This window comes from Aquarana catesbeiana, linkage group LG02, assembly GCF_042186555.1.
Source record: "Aquarana catesbeiana isolate 2022-GZ linkage group LG02, ASM4218655v1, whole genome shotgun sequence".
Classification (NCBI taxonomy): domain Eukaryota; kingdom Metazoa; phylum Chordata; class Amphibia; order Anura; family Ranidae; genus Aquarana; species Aquarana catesbeiana.
Window position 1 is genome coordinate 35,660,497 of NC_133325.1, and position 23,456 is coordinate 35,683,952.

At 44.1% G+C, this 23,456-nt stretch overlaps 1 protein-coding gene across 1 annotated transcript; it reads left to right on the forward strand.

The window, feature by feature from the left end:
- The first annotated feature begins 5,557 nt into the window (after window positions 1-5,557).
- LOC141126513 (olfactory receptor 6N1-like) lies at window positions 5,558-16,250 on the forward strand. The gene is made up of 2 exons (XM_073612451.1): window positions 5,558-5,851; window positions 15,396-16,250. The coding sequence occupies exons 1-2, from the start codon at window positions 5,558-5,560 to the stop codon at window positions 16,248-16,250; spliced, it is 1,149 nt and encodes a 382-aa protein (XP_073468552.1).
- The last annotated feature ends 7,206 nt before the right edge of the window (window positions 16,251-23,456 follow it).

The following is a 23,456-nucleotide window of genomic DNA, read 5'->3' on the forward strand; positions in this document are numbered from 1 at the left end:
GGCCACCTTCTCCACCGCTCCTTCTTTGACTGACCGAAGCCTCAGCAACACGTTGTCCAGAAACAGGAGTTTGTAACCTCCCAGTCTCTGGGAACGCGTTGCACAGACCTTTCTGCAAGGCCTCCCGAAGATGTTTCATCCTCTGCTCCCTCTGCGATGGCAAGATAAGGTCCGCAACCTTACCCTTGTAACGTGGATCAAGGAGGGTTGCCAGCCAGTATTGGTCCTTCTCCTTGATACCACGAATACGAGGATCCTTACGCAGGCTTTGCAGGATCAGGGAGGCCATGCAGCGTAGGTTTGCTGAGGCATTCGGTCCGGAGTCCTCTGGGTCACTAAGAACGACATGGTCCGCAGCCACCTCCTCCCAGCCACGTACAAGTCCATGTGTTTCTTGGGACTGATCCCTTAAAGACTGCTGCTGATGCTGAGTGCCAGGCTCCACCTCCATACTGACACAATCTTCCTCCTCCTCCTCTTCCTCCTCCTCCTCTTCCTGTGTGATCGGCGGGCACGCAGGAACACTGTCTGGATAAAGGGGGCCTTGAGAGCTAAGGAAGTCCTCCTCTTCCTGCCTCTGTTCTGCCTCAAGTGCCCTGTCCATTATTCCACGCAGCGTGTGCTCCAACAGGTGGACAAGGGGGACAGTGTCACTGATGCATGCACTGTCACTGCTCACCATCCTCGTGGCCTCCTCGAATGGTGACAGGACAGTGCATGCATCCCTGATCATGGCCCACTGGCGTGGGGAAAAAAAACCAAGCTCCCCTGACCCTGTCCTGGTGCCATAGTCGCACAGGTACTCATTGATGGCCCTCTGCTGCGTGTGCAGCCGCTGCAGCATGGCCAACGTTGAGTTCCACCTGGTGGGCATGTCACAGATTAGGCGGTTCTTGGGCAGGTTAAACTCCTTTTGGAGGTCCGTCAGCCGAGCACTGGCATTATATGACCGGCGGAAATGCACACAGACTTTCCTGGCCTGCCTCAGGACATCCTGTAAGCCCGGGTACCTGCCCAAGAACCGCTGCACCACCAAGTTAAGGACGTGAGCCAAACAGGGCACATGGGTCATTTGTCCCTGTCGGAGGGCAGAGAGGAGGTTGGTGCCATTGTCGCAAACCACCATTCCTGCCTTAAGTTGGCGTGGCGTCAACCACCTCTGAACCTGCCCCTGCAGAGCTGACAGAACCTCTGCCCCAGTGTGGCTCCTGTCCCCCAAGCACACCAGCTCAAGCACCGCATGGCATCTTTTGGCCTGCGTACTTGCGTAGCCCCTTGAACGCCTACGGAGCACCGCTGGTTCCGAGGAAGAGGCCATGGAGGAAGAAGAAGAGGAGGGGGTGGAGGAGAGAGGTGTGTCACAATCAGCATTTTGGAGGCGTGGTGGCGGAACAACCTCCAACACTACTGCACCTTGTCCTGCATCCTTCCCAGCTGCCAGCAGAGTCACCCAATGCGCCGTGAAACTTAGGTAACGTCCCTGTCCATGCCTGCTGGACCATGAGTCAGCGGTAATATGCACCTTACCGCTGACCGCCCTGTCCAGCGAGGCATGGACATTGCCTTCCACATGCCGGTAGAGAGCTGGAATCGCCTTCCGTGAGAAAAAGTGGCGTTTGGGTACCTGCCACTGAGGAACCGCACATTCCACAAACTCACAGAAGGGGGCAGAGTCTACCAACTGAAAAGGCAGCAGTTGAAGTGCTAGCAATTTTGCCAAGCTAGCATTCAACCGCTGGGCATGTGGATGGCTGGGAGCAAACTTCTTTCGGCGGTGCAGCAGCTGGGGCAGGGAAATTTGCCTGGTACAATCTGACGTCGGTGTACCAAAAGCAGATTGCCCACAAGTACTTGGCTGTGACACACATAATTCTACACCTTCATTCCTCTCACTGCAGGTCTCAGAGAGGACTGAAGGTCTAGTGGGGTTGGAAATCTCAGCTGATGAGGAGCAAGGAGAGATCCTCTTTGTTCTTTGGTGTGGGTCTTTTAGATACGCTTGCCAACGAACTGCATGGCAGGTCAACATATGTCTGGTCAAGCATGTGGTACCCAAGCGGGAGATGTTTTGGCCACGCAAGATACGCTTGAGACATATGTTGCAAATAGCAGCGGTGCGATCTGATGCACTCGTCTCAAAAAAGGCCCACACCAAAGAACTTTTTGAATAACGCGCAGAGACTGCAGCGCCCTGCACATGTGGAGCTTTGGGGTGTGATGCAGTCAATGTGCTGCCCTTAGGCTGGCCCCTGGAGGGCATCCTGCCTCGTTGGTGATGTGCCGCCGCCTCCTCCTCCTCCTCCTCCTCCTCCTCCTCTCTCCTATCAGGCACCCACGTTGAGTCAGTGACCTCATCATCCCCTCCCTCCTCATCACTGGAGCAAACCTGGCAGTATGCTGCAGCAGGGGGAGCATGACTGCCAGATTGCTGTCCTTCTTGGGCACCCCCTCTGTCCGTGCTCATGTTACTGCCTTCATCAAGCTCAGTATCGTCATCAGAGCCTTCCAAACGCTGGGCATCCTCCTGGAGCATGTACCCAACACTGTGGTCAAACAGTTCGAGGGAATCCTCATGAGGACATGGTGGAGCTAGGGAAGGAGTCACTGATGACATTGAGCTGAGGGAAGAGGCCGCTGCTTTGCCAGACAAAGCACCCTGGGCATGGGTGAGAGAGGATGAGGAGGATGAGGACGGCTTGGTCATCCACTCGACCAAGTCTTCCGCATGTTGCGGCTCAACACGACCAGCTGCCGAAAAAAAGGCCAAGCGTGTCCCATGGCCACGTGCTGATGAGGATGCACCGTCTCCACGACCAGCACTAGACACAGAGCCTGCTTGCCCTCTCTTATTGGCTTGTGACTGTCTGCCTCTCCTTCTTGGCCTTCCAGACATACTAATGGCCTGTAGCTGCACTAAGCTGGGATAGAACACCTGTAATTTTCTTCAAGTAGCTTTATATACTGTAACCAGACAAGCCTGCCTGTCAGTAGGAAGATAACAGGAACGGATCTAGCTGAACACTGTGAGCAGGACGCACTGTACTAAATGTAAATAGTCTAGCTGCCTGACCGTGGTACTAATAGGATCAAATAGAACACCTGTAATTTTCTTCAGGTAGCTTTATATACTGTAACCAGACAAGCCTGCCTGTCAGTAGGAAGATAACAGGAACGGATCTAGCTGTACATTGTGAGCAGGACGCACTGTACTAAATGTAAATAGTCTAGCTGCCTGACCGTGGTACTAATAGGATCAAATAGAACACCTGTAATTTTCTTCAGGTAGATTTATATACTGTAACCAGACAAGCCTGCCTGTCAGTAGGAAGATAACAGGAACGGATCTAGCTGAACACTGTGAGCAGGACGCACTGTACTAAATGTAAATAGTCTAGCTGTCTGACCGTGGTACTAATAGGATCAAATAGAACACCTGTAATTTTCTTCAGGTAGCTTTATATACTGTAACCAGACAAGCCTGCCTGTCAGTAGGAAGATAACAGGAACGGATCTAGCTGAACACTGTGAGCAGGACGCACTGCACTAAATGTAAATAGTCTAGAAGATAACAGGAACGGATCTAGCTGAACACTGTGAGCAGGACGCACTGCACTAAATGTAAATAGTCTAGAAGATAACAGGAACGGATCTAGCTGAACACTGTGAGCAGGACGCACTGCACTAAATGTAAATAGCAGGAACGGATCTAGCTGAACACTGTGAGCAGGACGCACTGCACTAAATGTAAATAGTCTAGAAGATAACAGGAACGGATCTAGCTGAACACTGTGAGCAGGACGCACTGCACTAAATGTAAATAGCAGGAACGGCTCTAGCTGAACACTGTGAGCAGGACGCACTGCACTAAATGTAAATAGCAGGAACGGATCTAGCTGAACACTGTGAGCAGGACGCACTGCACTAAATGTAAATAGTCTAGAAGATAACAGGAACGGATCTAGCTGAACACCGTGAGCAGGACGCACTGCCCTAAATGTAAATAGCAGGAACGGATCTAGCTGAACACTGTGAGCAGGACGCACTGCACTAAATGTAAATAACAGGAACGGATCTAGCTGAACACTGTGAGCAGGACGCACTGCACTAAATGTAAATAGCAGGAACGGATCTAGCTGAACACTGTGAGCAGGACGCACTGCACTAAATGTAAATAGCAGGAACGGATCTAGCTGAACACTGTGAGCAGGACGCACTGCACTAAATGTAAATTGCAGGAACGGATCTAGCTGAACACTGTGAGCAGGACGCACTGCACTAAATGTAAATAGTCTAGAAGATAACAGGAACGGATCTAGCTGAACACTGTGAGCAGGACGCACTGCACTAAATGTAAATAGCAGGAACGGATCTAGCTGAACACTGTGAGCAGGACGCACTGCACTAAATGTAAATAGCAGGAACGGATCTAGCTGAACACTGTGAGCAGGACGCACTGCATTAAATGTAAATAGTCTAGATAGAAGATAACAGGAACGGATCTAGCTAAACTGAATACAGTGTATATATATATATGCAACACCTGGGATGCATATATATACACAATACACTGTAAGTGCAGCTAACTGACTGACTGTTCTGCCTAATCTATCTAACTCAAATCAAATGACACTGTCTCTCTCTCTCTCTCTATCTCTCAGCACACCGGAACACACACTACACAGGGCCGCCGTGCAGGCGGCCTTATATAGTGTGGGGTGTGTACTAAATCCCCTGAGCCATAATTGGCCAAAGCCACCCTGGCTTTGGCCAATTACAGCTCTCTCTACTGACGGCGCTGTGATTGGCCAAGCATGCGGGTCATAGTGCATGCTTGGCCAATCATCAGCCAGCAATGCACTGCGATGCCGCAGTGAATTATGGGCCGTGACGCTCCACACGAATTTAGCGCGAACGGCCCATAACGTTCGCAATTCGGCGAACGATCGAACAGCCGATGTTCGAGTCGAACATGGGTTCGACTCGAACACGAAGCTCATCCCTAATCCTGAATATTACTGTGCGCAATGATGTACAATGGGTGCAGACCCATATTTACATATATGCATATTGTATTTAAATAGAGATCACAGGGATAAACTAAGACAACTAAGGACAGAGTGTGACTAAAAATAGAGATGGACTTGAACTGTATTATGTTGGGCACGTCAGTCGTATTCCGTAGACCATAAGGAGATGCCCCCATACATATACACACTCTGAATGCACATCTAGAGTAGGACAATACCTGGACCAATTTATTCAACCAGCAGTACAACACACATCGGCCTACTTAAAAGACACGAAACATGTGTTACAACTCCTAGACACACTACCAGTGTTAGAAGGAAGAACATTGCTAGCCACAGCGGACGTAAGTTCACTATACACCATTGTCCACCATCACGATGCGTGCTCAGCAACAAAGTGGCTCCTAAGAAAACATAGCAACCTGATATGCGAACAGAGAAAATATCTCATCAAATGCCTAGACATTTGCTTAAAATGCAACTACTTTTGGCATGATCAGGTTTATTGCAAACAAGCTATTGGCATTGCGATGGGAGCAAAGTTTGCACCGAGTGTGGCCAATGCCTTTATGGCACAGTGGGAAGATAAATCAGTCTACAAAGATACGCCTGCGGAACTCACTTTGTACAAAAGATACATCGATGATGTAATCATAGTTTGGAATGGGAAGAAAGAAGGTCTCAAACAATTCCTAAACAAATTGAATAACAATGAGAAGAACATACAATGGTCGTGGAACATTGATGAAAAATCAATCGGCTTTCTCGATTTAAAGATCATCTTAGAAAGAGATAAATTGATAACCAAAACCTTTTTTAAAAATGTAGATACCAATAGCTACCTCTCTGTAGACAGCTGCCATTACAAACCTTGGCTGTACAACATTCCAAAAGGACAATTTGTCAGAATTAAAAGGAACTGTACGAGAGAAGAAGACTATAAAGAACAAGCCAGACTAATTGGAACCAGATTCAAGACAAAAAGGATATGAGGACACATGGATAGAAGAACAAATACAACAAGTCAATAATATGGATAGAATGAAAATGTTAGAAAACAAACCCAAAAAAATAGACCAACATGAAACACCGTCCCTAATTTCAGATTACAATGTACAACACAAACAAGTATCGAAAATAATTCAACGTCACTGGCACATACTCAAGAATGATAGAGATCTGAATCTTATACTTCCTGATTTCCCAAGAATCATCTATAAGAGAGCACCTACTATTAAAGATATGGTGGTCAAATCAGTAATAGAACCTCCCTGCAAAGCACCATATACTTTTTTTACGGGAAAAGGATTCTTCCCCCGCAGAAATTGCTATGCATGCAGACATGCCCAGAAATTTCAGGGCAAAAGAACAGAATTCACAGCTACTACAACAAGAGAGACATTTAAGATCAGAGACTTTATAGGATGTCACACCGAGGGAGTAGTATATGTATTGCAATACAGTTGCAAATTGCAATATGTAGGACTCACGAAGAGGACCCTCAAAACAAGAATAGAAGAACACATCCAAAACATCAAAAAAGGAAACCCCAAACACAATGTATCCAAACATTTTGCGGAAGTACACAACCAGGACCCTATACACCTCCAATTTTGGGGTATAGAAAAATATAAAGGGTCGTGGAGAGGTAGCCACAAAATTAGGACCATCAGTCAAAGAGAGTCCTATTGGATACACACCATGCGTACACTAATCCCGAGAGGTATGAACGTAGAGTTCGATCTGACCAATCCGGTCTGACATCCCTCTCTGACCAATCTGGTTCCCCAGATGAAGTCATGAGCGGTGACGTAACGCGTAGGGCGTGGCGGAGAGCAGACGTAACCGGAAGCCAAGTAAGGAGGCGCCCCAAGCGCCAATCCTTTCACATATGCAAATTTTTAATGCTTTTAATGTAAGAGACCACCTTGTAGCTTATCAATAAAGTGTTTTTGACTTTACATACTACACCATTGGAGGCTTTTCTCTTTTTTCCTTTCTTGTCCACTGGGCCGTTTGAGCCCGGATGGTACTTGCTCTAACAGATTGACCATTTTATGAGGAGCAGAGAGGAAAAGGCCTAAGCCAATACCAACAGATGAAAATGTTCGAACACAATTGAGAGGAAACACTCAATCCCTATATATGACACCTATTGATGCCTGATTCCTTCGGTTGGAAGGTGAGAGTTCTGAGAGCCTGATTTTATCACTATATAGCCCTAGGTCAAGACACCTAAGAACATTCACCCACCCATTCATCAATTGGTTTCCAGCCCACCCATGAACTCCACATTTTTTACTTATTTATTCACTTGTATATATTATGAATTGTAGGAGTGTCACATAAGCACCAAGCATCATCCACTTTTGTTGCACCTTATATTGGTCACTGTGGTTTTATATATATATTTTTTGTTCACCTTTTTATAGGAGTTTTATGATTCACCATTTATTATATGTTTATTTATTTATTTTTGCAATATGTGTGATTAGACTTTATGCGCGAGATCCCTATATGTCCACTATATGCTTGCTTAGCCATTACCCACGGTGTTCCTGTCTCATGAGCTGACAGTTTGCTGGTTTTTGACTCCTTTGTGCCTGTTTACAACCTATCGAAGGTACTTCTTACATATTTTAACCACTTACAGACCAGCCGCCACAGTTGTACTGCAGCAGGTGGGATCCATTATGCTAATCACCGTCATTTTTCGTCACTTTGTGTAACAGATACAGCAGCCGCGTGCACCTGCAGCGCGGCCCCTCGGAGCCCCCATGCACATGGCCGGAGGGTGCAATGTCACACAGAGGCAGAACAGCTCCACACAGAGGCAGAACAACTGCATTACAACTGCCAACTTTTTTCTACTTGATTTACCCTAAGGCCCCTTTCACACTGGGGCGGTGGGGGGCGTCGGCGGTACAACAGCGCTATTTTTAGCGCTGCTGTACCGTCGTTCTTGCAGCGGTTTTCGGCCGCTAGCGGTTCGGTTTTAACCCCCGCTGGCGGCCGAAAAAGGGTTAAATCCGCTCGTACAGCGCGGCTATAGCTGCTGTATTGCCGCGGTATAGCCGCGCTGTCCCATTGATTTCAATGGGCAGGAGCAGTTTAGGAGCGGTGAATACACCGCTCCTTCACCGCTCCAAAGAAGCGGCTGGCAGGACTTTTTTTACCGTCCTGCGAGCGCACCACTTCAGTGTGAAAGCCCTCGGGCTTTCACACTGAACAAACAGCGGAGGCTGTTTTGGGGCGGTTTGCAGGCGGTATTTTTAGCGCAATACCGCCTGAAAACTGCCCCAGTGTGAAAGGGGCCTTACAGCCATAAAATCTGGTGATTGGTGGAGATTTCTACTTCTTTAGCTACCTCATACGGGTTTATCCGGGACTAATTTTTGAGAGATCATCTGATATCCTTTTCATATTTTTTGCTAGGAAAAATTTCACAATGTTCAAGACTTGTAGCATAAATTGGTCCATGGTTTCTTTATATGCATCTCAGGATACAGAGTCTTATGTCTACTATTATTATTATTATTATTATTATACAGGATTTAGAGTATATAGCACCAACAGTTTGTGCAGCGCTTTACAACGTGAGGGCAGACAGTCCAGTTACAATACAATTCAATACAGGAGGAATCAGAGGGACCTGCTCATTAGACCACATTGTGATCACATACCACTTTTTTATTAGTGGCTAAACTGTGACTATTGTTATAATTGTTGTGTCTAGGTAAATAAAAGTTATTAAAAATTACAAAATGAATTTGTAGCATCTCATATACTGTATATAAAATGAACAAAAGAATACATAAAATAAAAGACTTTTTATTCAGTATGAAAATAATAAAAAAGAAAATTATATATAAATATGATAGAATGGCGATCATTAATTATTATATTTTTATTATTATTATTATTATTATTATTACATAATATATATATTATTAATGAATACATTTCTTTAAAAAAAACAATGCTGTAAAGGTTTAGAAAAATACATATTTAAAATTAAATGTAAATGATATAAAAAAAATAATAAATACATATATTTTGTTTGGTCACTTATGTCTATGGCTGTTAATTTCCTCAATTAACCATTAAATCATTTGATTAGTCTCTACAGACCAAGGCATATGGGAGAATTATTTTTAATTCAATTTATTATAACCAAAACAAAAACAACAACAACAATTTCAGACCTTTACAAGAAGCTCAGATGGTAACATTAGTTAATCATTCCTCAGAGAATTATAACTATCTTTAGACCCCCTGATTGTTTTAGAACCAGGGGTTTAAATAGAGAGCTAATCACCGCATAGTTTGTTTACCAGTAGGCCAAATCGGAGGAACACATATGTAGCCAATCACTAAAAAATATTTAAACCATTAGTGTAAAATTCTGTTTGTTACATACATTTTTGAAGAAAGTTAAAGTTATTAGCATTGTGGATTCCTGCAAAAGTTTGCTTGTATTACCGTATTTGCTATGGGAGTTGATCTATGGAAGGTAAGTTTTTCAAATGGAATATTTTGTTAAAATGTTTGTGTTTTCATATATATATATATATATATATATATATATATATATATAATTAAATAATAACTTTTCATATTTTTTTATTTTTTTAAAAACGTATTTCTTTTACTGAAAAGTTATACAAATACATCTGTGTCAGTGATCCAAGCAATTTCATAAGATTTGCACCAGATCAGTGTACAGATAATTTTATGTAACAAATCATGCAAAGCTAAATTATAAAACAAAAGCTAATACTAGAAAATATATAAAACTAAACTAGTGCATTCTGTGCATACAGGGAGACAGTATAAAGTGTGAGACAATTTTCTGCAAAAAAGAACAATTTTCCTCTGTTCAGTTAAAAAGATTGCAAAGGTTTTAGGGAAAACTTCACACAAGGAAGACTTTTTTTGTCATATCCTTATGTCAGTTTTAGATTTCGAGAAAAGTGGACCTACACTATATTACCAAAAGTATTGGGACGCCTGCCTTTACACGCACATGAACTGTAATGGCATCCCAGTCTTAGTCCATAGGGTTCAATATTGAGTTGATCCACCCTTTGTGGCTATAACAGCTACAACTCCTCTGGGAAGGCTGTCCACAAGGTTTAGGAGTGTGTCTATGGGAATGTTTGACCATTCTTCCAGAAGTGCATTTGTGAGGTCAGGTTGGATGTTGGTCTGATGTTGGACGAGAAGGCCTGGCTTGCAGTCTCCACTCTAATTCATCTCAAAGGTGTTCTATCTGGTTGAGGTCAGGACTCTGTGCAGGCCAGTCAAGTTCCTCCACCCCAAACTTGCTCATCCATGTCTTTATGGACCTTGCTTTGTACACTGGTCCTAATCATTTGGTGGAGGGGGATTATGGTGTGGGGTTGTTTTTCCAGGGGTTGGGCTTGGCCCCTTATTTCCAGTGAAGGGAACTCTTAAGGTGACAGCATACCAAGACATTTTGGACAATTTCATGCTCCCAACTTTGTAGGAACAGTTTGGGGATGGCCCCTTCCTGTTCCAACATCACTGCGTACCAGTGCACAAATCAAGATCCATAAAGACATGGATGAGTGAGTTTGGGGTGGAGGAACTTGACTGGCCTGCACAGAGTCCTGACCTCAACCCGATAGAAAACCTTTGGGATGAATTAGAGCGGAGACTGCGATCCAGGCCTTCTCATCCAACATCAGTGCCTGACCTTACAAATGCGCTTCTGGAAGAATGGTCAAACGTTCCCATAGACACGCTCCTAAACATTGTGTACAGCCTTCCCAGAAGAGTTGAAGCTGTTATACCCTGTTTCCCCGAAAATAAGACCTAGCGTGATTGTCGGTGATGGCTGCAATATAAGCCCTACCCCCCAAATAAGCCCTAGTTAAAGTCCTTGTAGGTCTTATTTTCAGAGTAGGGCTTATTTTCGGGGAAACAGGGTAGGGCTTATTTGGGGGGTAGGGCTTATATTGCAGCCATCACCGACAATCATGCTAGGTCTTATTTTCGGGGAAACAGGGTAGCTGCAAAGGGTGGGCCAACTTAATATTGAACCCTACGGACTAATGCCCGTACACACGGTCAGAATTTCTGACGGAAAATGTTCCATGGGAGCTTGTTGTCGGAAATTCCGACCGTGTGTAGGCTCCATCGGACATTTTCCATCACACAATTTCCGACACACAAAATTTGAGATCCAGATCTCAAATTTTCCGACAACAAAATCCGTTGTCGTAAATTCCGATCGTGTGTACACAATTCCGACATACAAAGTGCCACGCATGAGCCGCACTGGCTATTGAACTTCATTTTTCCCAGGTCGTCGTACCTGTTGCACGTCACCGCGTTCTTGACGTTCGGAATTTCCGTCAAGATTTGTGTGACCGTGTGTATGCAAGACAAGTTTGAGCCAACATCCGTCAGAAAAAAATCATGGATTTTGTTGTTGGAAAATCCGACGGTGTGTGCACGGCATAAGACTGGGATGCCATTAAAGTTCATGTGTGTGTAAAGGCAGGTGTCCTAATACTTTTGGTAATATAGTGTAGCTACCTTATATGTACTGTATATACAATTTTTATTTTTTTAACAAAAGCAGCATTACCCACTATTTAATTCACATATTTTATTTTACTACTATCTCAACTCCAGCCACACAATTTTTTGGCTATGGTAAGGTTATGTTATGTTGTAGGTTATTTTGTGAGGGACAAGGCTCAAATGGTACATGAGTACCACATGAGTCCCATTGGTCCTTCTAAGCACATTTTAACACACTTTTTTTTATGACAGCGCTGGGCCCATATGAAAAATGTAATTTGGTTTCTGACTGATGTTCATTTCTATATCAAAACAGTAACGCAATAGTCATCCCTCACAAAGATATAATAACAATTTACAACATTTTCAGCCTCCTGGCCAGCAGTTTCAAAATGCTTTATATCCTGGGTGTCCAACCTTATAACCTTTCTGGGCCACACTGGAAGAAGAAGAATTGCCTGAGGCTCGGGCACAGCCTGCCTTTCATGCAGGAAAAAGGTTCCTGCGCTTTTTTTGAGCCACAGCAGCCGGAGAAAGCACCATGTGATTTCCCAGCAGTTCCTGCACCTGAAAGCGTGCTGCGTTTTTAGTAAACATTTGCAATTCGTTTAGTTCCGATTTGTTTTTTTTAACGAGTTTTGAAAAATTCGTTAATTGCGAAATTTCCGAATTTCCCAATTTTGAAATATCCAAATTTTCAAATTTCCCGAAATTCAAAATTTCGGAAATTTGGAATTCAGAAATTCTAAATTTCGGAAATTCTAAATTTTGGAAATTCTGAAATTTCCGAATTAGGAAATTTGAAAATTTGGAAATGTGTAATTTCAGAAATTCTAAAATTCTAAAATTTGGAAATTTGAAAATCCGAAAATAAGAATGAAAATCTGAAATTTCAAAATAACGAAAATCTGAAATAATAACTAACTAATAATAACTATTAAATTATAGGTATTGGAATTTCCTTTCAACTTTAGCTGTTAGTGAATGTAACGAGTACAAATTTATCCGAAGTTACGAATTATCTGAAATAACGAATGCCGTATCTAAACGAATGGAGCGCAACAATCTAATAATAATAAATAACAATAATAATAATAATAAAACCTTTTTATTATTATTATTATTTATTATTAATTTGTTCCATTCCACACAGCCATTAATGTGTAAACCACTGGCAACAAAAATGAGTACACTCCTAAGTGAAAATGTCCAAATTGGGCCCAAAGTGTCAATATTTTGTGTGGCCACCATTATTTTCCAGCACTGCCTAAACCCTTTTGGGCAAGGAGTTCACCAGAGCTTCACAGGTTACCACTGGAGTCCTCTTCCACTCCTCCATGATGACATCACAGAGCTGGTGGATGTTAGAGACCTTGCGCTCCTTCACCTTCCATTTGAGGATGCCCCACAGATGCTTAATAGGGTTTAGGTCTGGAGACATGCTTGGTCAGTCCATCACCTTTGCCCTCAGCTTCATTAGAATGGTAGTGGTCGTCTTGGAGGTGTGTTTGGGGTTGTTATCATGTTAGAATACTACCCTGTGGCCCAGTCTCCGAAGGGAGGAGATCATGCTCTGCTTCAGTATGTCACAGTACACGTTGGCATTCATGGTTCCCTCAATGAACTGTAGCTCCCCAGTGCCGGCAGCACTCATGCAGCCCCAGACCATGACACTCCCACCACCATGCTTGACTGTAGGCAAGACATACTTGTCTTTGTACTCCTCACCTGGTTGCCACCACTATGCTTGACACCATCTGGACCAAATAAGTTTATCTTGGACTCCTCAGACCACAGGACATGGTTCCAGTAATCCATGTCCTTAGTCTGCTTGTCTTCAGCAAATTGTTTGCGGGCTTACTTGTGCATCATCTTAAGAAGAGGCTTCCTTCTGGGATGACAGCCATGCAGACCAATTTGATGCTGTGTGCAGCGTATGGTCTGAGCACTGATAGGCTGACCCCCCGCCCCTTCAACCTCTGCAGCAATGCTGGCAGCACTCATACGTCTATTTCCCAAAGACAACCTCTGGATATGACGCTGAGCACATGCACTCAAGTTCTTTAATTGACCATGGCGAAGCCTGTTCTGAGTAGAACCTGTCCTGTTAAACCACTGTATGGTCTTGGCCACCATGCTGCAGATCAGTTTCAGGGTCTTGGCAATCTTCTTATAGCCTAGGCCATCTTTATGTAGAGCAACAATTCTTTTTTTCAGAACCTCAGAGAATTCTTTGCCATGGAAAAAGAAAAAAGAGCGCGCAAACAAAAAACACATATATGAAAATATATAAATAATTCTGTGCATAAAATACAAACTTCCTAGTGCCAAAGCTTATCAAAAAAGAATACTTCAATGTGAAAATTAAAAAATACATAAAAAATGTGTTAGACCATAAAAAGTCTATAAACAAATGTATTAAACCATAAACCATAAAAAGTCCATATGTTCATCTCTGAGTTCCAAAGAAGCATCTGTTCTTCAATTGATAGAGTGTTCCAACATTCTGATATAAGATGTAAAATCACAAACTGCTTACCAGATTTGTAGGATCTCATATGATAGAGATCAAAAGCGCTTGTGCATCAGCCTGTCAGCAAGCTCACGATCCACCTGTGATGTTCTTACAAGAAGGAATATTCCACCCGCTGCAGACGGACCATCAGAAGGGAAAAACTCACTCCAGAGATCGCTTTCAGATTTAAAGGAATCTAAAGAGTCTCATTTAGTAGAGGACAGAAAAAGATGGCTTCATGGTGTAGTATGCTCCAAAAAAGATTTATTTTAAAAGAATGTGTGGCGTATGGTCTGAGCACTGACAGGCTGACCCCCCACCCCTTCAACCTCTGCAGCAATGCTGGCAGCACTCATACATCTATTTCTCAAAGACGACCTCTGGATATGACGCTGAGCACGTGCACTGAACTTCTTTTGTCGTCCATGGCGAGGCCTGTTCTGAGTGGAACCTGTCCTGTTAAACCGCTGTATGGTCTTGACCACCATCTGCAGCTCAGTTTCAGGGTCTTGTCAATCTTCTTATAGCCTAGGCCATCTTTATGTAGAGCAACAATTATTTTTTTCATATCCTCAGAGAGTTCTTTGCCATGAGGTGCCATGTTGAACTTCCAGTGACCAGTATGAGAGAGTGAGAGCGATAACACCAAATTTAACACACCTGTTCCCCATTCATACCTGAGACCTTGTAACACTAATGAGTCACATGATACTGGAAGGGAAAATGGCTAATTGGGCCCAATTTGGACATTTTTACTTAGAGGTGTACTCACCTTTGTTGCCAGTGGTTTAGACATTAATGGCTGTGTGTTGAGTTATTTTGAGGGGACAGAAAATTTACACTGTTATACAAGCTGTACACTCACTACTTTACATTGTAGCAAAGTGTCATTTCTTCAGTGTTGTCACATGAAAAGATATAATAAAATATTTACAAAAATGTGAGGGGTGTACTCACTTTTGTGAGATACTGTATGATTGGTATGATTGGTGGTGTGCAATGACAGCTTTCTGGCAGGATAGCTGAAGCCGGTTCTGACTAGGAGCTAAACATGCCTCAGTTCTTCCCTAATGAGGATCAAGGAAATCAGAAAAAAATCTGTGTACTTGATTCAGTTCAGTGGTTGAGAAAAAAAATCAAAGCCACTGGATTAATTTGACTACCAGGGAACTAGAATTTCCAGAAGCAGAGGTCAGCAATTGTAACCTCCAGTCTTGAACAACCATAATTACGATACTGTAGCTTTAGCTGAGGAATCAAATATTTCAACAAAGTAATTTTCTTTATTTTTTATTACCTAGGTCCATGAAGATTACTTGCGATCAGTAGTTTCTTCCAATGCAACTTTTATCCATGTGACGGAATTCATAATTTTTGGATTCCCTAGCCTCCAGAATTACCACATTATAGACATGACTTACACCTCAGTAACCATCCCGAAGATGTTGGCCAAGTTCCTGATGAAGCTGGATATTATTTCCTACAATGCCTGCTTCACACAGATGTATATTTTACTGTCTTTAGGAGCAACAGAGTGTTTTCTCCTGGCCATAATGGCCTATGATCGCTACATAGCTGTATGCTCACCCTTACACTACCAAACCATCATGACAAGACAACTTTACATAATACTGTCAATGGTGGCCTGGTCTGGAGGCTTTGCGGCTCCGCTCACAGCCACCCTTCTTGCTTTAAAATTACCTTTCTGTGGTTCCAATATAATCTACCATTACTACTGTGACACTCCTCCATTGCTCCAATTGGCTTGTGCCAACACATCCTTCAATGTAGCCATTGGGTCTACCATTGGTGCCATTGTCATTTTGGTAAGCTTTGCTGTAATTGTTATATCTTACATTAAGATTATTTTAGCGATCCTCAGAATCAGTTCCCATGTTGGCCGCAAGAAAACTTTTTCTACCTGTGCCTCCCACTTTACAGTTGTCAGTATATTTTTCTTGCCCATTATGTTCATGTACATTCGTCCAACAGCCTCCTACTCATCTGACGTGGACTCCTTGGTGTCCATGTTATATACAGTATTAACTCCCGTAATGAATCCCATAATATACAGTCTGAGAAACAAAGATATTAAATCTGCTTTTCAGAAGAAAACTGGCTTCATCTGTACCAGAAGTAGCTTGAGCACGGAATAGAATGCATGTGATTACTGATTGAAGCAATTGATTAACTTGGATATACTGTATGTCCTTTAAAAGATGAATGTAATGGACATTCTGGTGTCTACTGGACTGCACAATCACTCTGCACAACTGCTATAATGGAGATTTGGAGGGGCGAAACTATTGGAGGTCATGGGTACGATCTCTATCTCACTGCACATCTATTTCTGTGGTTTCTAAAATGTCCTCATCCAAATAAAACTGATTAGGAACAGCGATCTCTCTGTACCCCCAGTCAGTCCCCTCCCACCACAGTTAGAAACACCTCCCAGGGAACACATTTAACCCCTTGATCACCACCAGTGTAAACCCCTTCCTTGCCAGTGTCATTTATACAGCAGGGACGTGCGGTGAGGTCAGTGGGTGGTGAGACACTGGCTAGTATCAGAGCCAGATACACACAGGTTACATACGCTGCGATCGTTAGAGAGCAATGATTCTAGCACTAGACCTCCTCTGTAACTCTAAACATGTAATTTGTAAAAAAAAATTAAAGCGTCGCCTATAGAGATTTTTAAGCAATAAAGTTTGGTGCCATTCCATATAATGGAAAATTTCCTATCAAATACTTCCCGTAATTTTCCTTTCCTGATAGACTTCATGGCAGCAATGTGTGGGTTAGCCCCGCCTCCATAACTACCCTATAAAATACCTCTCCCATAGATCTTTGCTCCAGACTATAGGCCGTGTTCTGTAGCTAGCCTACTCCAGACATTTGGGAGGGAATTCCTGCTGCCATGGCGTCTATCAGGAAAGGAAAATTACGGTAAGTATTTGATAGGAAATTTTCAGTTTTCCTGACCTACTCCATGACAGCAATGTGTGGGAAATAACTCGCCGTACACACTCGGGTGGGCAAATGCTGAGCTAGAACCCAAATTTATTTAACACCGCCAACCGACAGTACTTGCAAAACAAAATTATCAGATGATAAGGCAGCTGCCTTATCATCTGATAATTTTGGTTTGCAAGTACTGTCGGTTCAACACAGTAGTGAGACACAAATGTGTTGATAGAAGACCAGGGAGTAAGTAATAATCTACAGATTACTTCAGGAGCGACATGGCGTGAAGCTGCCCAAGAGGTCGAGATACTCCCAGTTGAATGCGAAGGAATTGTTGGAAATCTGCTGCCTTCGGAACGTGGAAGTAGGCGTCTTTTAGATCGATCAACACTAGCCAATCTCCCGGTTGGACCGACTGCTGGATCATGTATAAAGACTCCATTTTGAATTTCTCTTTTTCGATGAAGCATTTGAGATGGGTCAAATCTATAACTGGTTTCCACGTGCCATTCTTTTTCTGTACCTGGAATAGAGGAGAATACATGCCCTGGCCTCGCTCGCCATCTGGAACAGGAATAGCTGTGCCTTGCTCCAATAAAAAGTGTACGTAGGGGGGCGTGGCCTGGACGGAGACCGAGATGGCAGCATAAGCCAAGAGCTCCTGCGATCCGGGGACAGATCTTAGCTTGAAGGGGAGCCCACACCCTGAATTCAGCATGAGCAGATCCACCCGGAGTTCCTCATCGTCTCGGATCACATTAGATCCAGGTACGCAGCTGAGCAGAAACATCCCTGACATATTTCGCACCCAAAGACTGTCACACGCGGCCTCACAGGCCCAGGCTCCGGCCTCTCCTACTGAGCTATCTGACATGCAGACCATGAGTTCTGTCACTCCCACAACCGATGCCGGACGAGCACACATGCTAAACCTGTTCGACCTGGAAAAAGTAGCATCGGACATTAAAAGCACGGTGACGGCAGCTATTGCTGACTTAAAGTCGGACATGCAGGCGATCGCACACCGCATTGACACGGTAGAACAAACAACCGTGACTCACGCAGCAGCCATCCGCCAGGTCCAATCTGCCTATGACTCACAACTCTCCCAAATGTTCGAACTCCATAGGCACGTCGAGGACCTCGATAATCGCGGCCGACGCCATAACATAAGAGTAAGGGGGATACCTGAAAGTATTGATCCAAACTCAATACAGCAAACCCTGTGTACTCTATTCAATGACCTAATAGGACGACCAGCAGACTCACCCATAGATATGGAGAGGGCCCACCGTGCTCTACGCCCCCAGCCCAGGGAGAATGAACCACCCAGAGATATTGTGTGTTGTCTGGTTAACTTTCCCCTTAAAGAGGAAATCCTACGGAAAGCCAGGGAAAGAGGCCGAGTAATCTTTAATGGGACCGAAGTAAAGCTTTTTCAGGACTTATCACAGATTACACTACAAAACAGAAGAGCCCTAAGACCTTTATTAGATGCACTACGCGCCAGGAACATCCAGTATCGCTGGAAATTTCCCTTTGCCCTAACTGCGTCCACCAGGGGACGCTCTGCCATTCTCCGCACACCAGAGGACCTGAAGAACTTCTGCGATCAACTCGATATCCCACGGATTGAACTTCCGGAATGGTATGACCTCTTCTTCCCCTCGGAACCATGGCATCCGGTTACCCTCAACCCATCCCCGAAAGCACCACGCCAGAGAACACGCAGACGCAAGGCAGGATCGGCATCCCCGAAAGCACACTCATCTCGTCGAGATCTCTACCAACGAAGCCCTGCTTGTGCTCCGTTGTCCCCCCCGGGACGCAATCATCCGGAGGACTGACGTCACCCGCCCAGCCATGCCGCAGCAACAGTGAGTTACTGTCTTAACCCCCGATGAACACTTCCCCCTGATCTCCTATCGTGCTTTAAGCTATACATCAGGAATGCAACCACTTGTTATCCCCTGACATTTCTCACCCGATTCGCCCCTACCCGACTTTTCCCTTGTATGAGATACAGGCACTTTCTCACGCCTCACAAACTGGTCAAGTCTCCCTCTGGAAAATGACATTCAGGACTCAGAAGATCAGATCTTCAAATCCCCCCCTCCCCCCTCCCCCTTTTTTTTTTTTTTTTTCTGTTCTTTTTAGGCCTTGAGTAATCTTGCCGGGGGTGGAGGTACAGCAGACCTTACCGATCTTTTCCACAAATGCACACACCCCAGAATCACTTAACTCGAATAGCCTACAGAACAGACTGGGGTCTGCCTTCCCTCTACCTCCATAAGATAAGGTTGAGTACTCCTTCATTATCCACAATAGAAGATAAAGCATGTATATCATTAACAGTTAAAAACAATGGGCGATATCATTAAGGTAAACGATTTTATGTATTTAGCAAAGGTAAACGCATGACTATCCTGACCACCAGGGACGGGGTCCTTACCCGATCCGAAGAGCCCCTTAGGGGGGTTCCAACCTTTCACTTTGATTTTAACCACTTCCCACGCAACCTACACTTGTAGTGGGTAGGAGAGTTTTCACTAACCCGGACGTCCCTGGTCCTCAGTGAGCTATCCACCTATCACAGGAACTAGAACACATACAATAAGCTCTACCTGATGAATGGGTTCCCCATAGGGGGTATCTAATAAGCTATAACCTTACAACCTCTTGATCGCGCATTATGATCCTGACGTTCAAATGTGGATAAAAATTTTTTTTTTCTTCTTTCTTTTTAGTATCCCCTGTCCCACACCATCCATCCTCCCTTTCCCTCCTTCCTTCCTTCCCTCTTCCTCCCAACGCCCCCTACATCATATTCCCCCCACCCATCCAGCCCTCCCCTCCTCCACCCTCACCCTTGACCCCCCTCACGAGAACTGCCATTCTAGCTTTCACCTCTAAAGATAGTGATTAGCTCTCCGCCTAGCAGGGAAAAATTTATGTTCGATATATCTCCCACAATGTGCACCGGATAGCGGTTATCAGTATTCTTGTTATTATTTTTAGGTCTGTTCTAGGGGGATTACACTGTTATTTTCTCCTCTATGTTGGATAAGCTCAATACATGGCTGATTAGGTAACGGATACAACCTATAGGTTACCTCTACTATGTTGTATTAAGTTTTTGTTTTTCTGAGGATTGTATTATGTTTCTATTCACGGATCACTTTACCGTGACACCGGTGGTTCAATAGTAGAATATAATGTTAAGTGGGCTCCCCCTTAAAATCACATAAACACAAAACTATAAACCTTCAACTTATATTTCTCCACTTAAGCAGAGAGGCGGATCTGTCCCCCGATCCACACCCGATCGAGGTTCCCCGTCTTTTCTCGCTCCCCCACACAGCAAGTCCCTAAGGACACCAGCTGATACTCCAGAACTCCTTTTTTCTCCCCCTAGGCGAGGCAGATTTTCTAAACCTCGCCTCTGGTGTATCCTCCCTACTCGATTCCTACTTTCTCCCTTGTCTTATTTTACCCTACTTACTCCTCTTTTTTCTCTCCTCCTCTTCTTACCACTTCCTTTTCTCGTTCCCTTCCTTCGTTGCTCCCTACACTCTAAACCAACTTTTACTTTATTTCTCTGCATCCCTCCTCTCCCTCTCTTCTCTTCTCTTCCCCCTCCTTTTTCTTCTCCCTCCCTTTGCTATTTTTCTCTCTTTTTTGTTCGGCTTCTTGGCTCCGGGGGTTCACTAACCCTGTTCAGCCCCCCCTCTGACAACCCTCCCACATTATCCTCCACGACTTACCGAATTGCACTTTGGTGGGGCCTGACCCCCAGAAGCAAACAAGTGTATAACCATGCACTCACAATCATTACCTGATCTTTCATTAACGCTAAAATGTATATCCCTCAATGTGAAAGGTCTTAACCTTCCTGAGAAACGCTCCCAGGTTTTGACATCTCTCTCTAAACATAAAGCCCATTTTATTTTTTTGCAAGAGACCCACTTCCGCTCCGACACAATACCTAAGCTTACCAACAATACATATCGTATAGCTCACCACGCCACTAACCCAGATGCCAAAACGAAAGGTGTCTCAATATTAATCTCCAAACACGCAAACTTTTTACTCTCAGACTCATTAATTGACCCGGCGGGTAGATATATCTTCCTTAAAGGGAAATACGCAAATAAACCAATCACATTGGCAAACGTCTATTGTCCCAATGAACATCAAGTCTCCTTCTTCAGAGACATCTGCGACCGACTGACAACCTTCCAGGAAGGATTAGTTCTCCTTGGAGGAGATTTCAACGTACCCCTAAATCCACTAATGGACTCATCATCAGGCTCTTCTGCCCTAACATACAAGGCCCTACGCCAGATCAAAACCCAATTGCAAAACCTGACTCTTCATGACACATGGCGCACACTATCACCCACAGTAAAAGATTACACATTTTTCTCTGCCCCACACCAAAAATATTCCAGAATAGACTATTTTTTCCTCTCCCAATCCGATCTCTCTTTTTTAAATCAGTCTACGATAGAACCCATGTTTTTATCAGACCACCACCCCATCACGGTCACTTTAACCTTCCCTGAAATCCACCCCCGAACTAAAGTATGGCGATTTAACCCTTCACTGCTGGGGGATCCGGTCTCCCTAGATCACATACGCACATGCATCCTCAACTACTTTGCTGAGAATGCGTCACCTGAAATATCTCCTATCTCCCTATGGGAAGCTCATAAGTGTGTGGTCCGGGGGGAGCTGATGTCACTGGCAGCTAAAACCAAAAAACGGAACCAAGAACTTATTAACTCACTTATCGGAACTATTAAATCCCTGGAAAGAGCACACAAACAGACACAAGCAGCCGCCACTTTACAAGAACTATCCCACGCACGCTCTCTCTTAAAAATAGAACTGGACAGACGCTCTAGTAGACGCTACATTCTCTCCCAGAGAATCTTTTACGAGCAAGGGAACAAGTGTGGTCGCCTGCTGGCACGTTCGGTCCAATCTTCTAAAACCTCTACCAGAATACATCACCTACGCAATTCCAAGGGGGATCTCATGGTCAAGAACGAGGAAATAGCTAGAGAATTTGAGACTTTTTACTCAAAACTATATAACTTATGTCCTGATCAAAGGTCTCAAAACGCACAGAAAACCCGATCTGACCTCATTAAATCCTTCCTCTCCAAATATAGCCCCAAGCCTATATCACCCCAACTTAAACTAGAACTTGATAAACCCATATCTTTAACTGAAATTGCTGTGGCAATTAAACAAATGAAACTTGGCAAAAGCCCTGGTCCCGACGGATACACTCTCCAATACTATAAAACATTCGCAGACATTCTTTCCCCTACACTCTTAGCCACATTCAACACATTAGCTGATGCCCAATTTGATCCCTCCAGAATGCTAATGGCCCATATCACGGTCATACCAAAAGAGGGTAAAGATCCTTCATTAGTCGCGAACTACAGGCCAATATCCCTATTAAACGTAGACATCAAATTGTACGCAAAAATCCTTGCTATTAGACTACTCCCCTTAATACCAAACCTTATATCCCTGGACCAGGTAGGGTTTGTCCCGGGTAGAGAAGCCCGAGACAACGTAATCCGCACGTTAAATTTACACCACTGGATTACGGCCACTAAAACCCAGGGCTTTCTTCTCTCTCTAGACGCCGAGAAGGCGTTTGACAGGGTGGCCTGGGACTACATGTACGAAACTCTCTCGGCGATTGGGATCGGAAACCGTATGCTTTCCTCTATTATGGCCCTGTACTCTGGTCCCTCCGCTGCAGTTAGAGTCAACGGCCTCCTGTCAGGCGCCTTCTCGGTCAAGAACGGGACACGTCAGGGATGCCCCCTATCACCACTTCTATATATCCTCACTTTAGAGCCCTTCCTCAACAAACTAAGAAACAATCCTGATATTCGGGGTATTGTGGTAAAAGGGAGAGAGTACAAGGTTGCGGCATTCGCCGACGACATTTTACTCTCACTACAAGCTCCCCGTGTCTCTCTCCCAAATCTTCTACAGGAAATCGATCTCTTTAACAAAATATCCAACTTAAAGATCAACCACACTAAATCACAGGCCCTGAATATCTCACTTCCCCCCCAAGAAGTGACAAGCTGCCAGGAATCCTTTCCGTTTCAATGGCAAAAAAATGCCCTCACCTACCTGGGAATACAAATCCCACCCATTTTATCAAACCTATACACACTGAACTTCCAGGTAGCTCTTCTTAAAGCCCAAAATTTCCTTAAGGAATGGAAGACGTTAAATGTTTCCTGGTTTGGACGAGCAGCTTTAATTAAAATGCTTATCTTACCGCGCCTTCTTTACCTCATACAAACAATACCTATAGCCCTACCAATTAACTTTTTCACAACATATCAAAAAATATG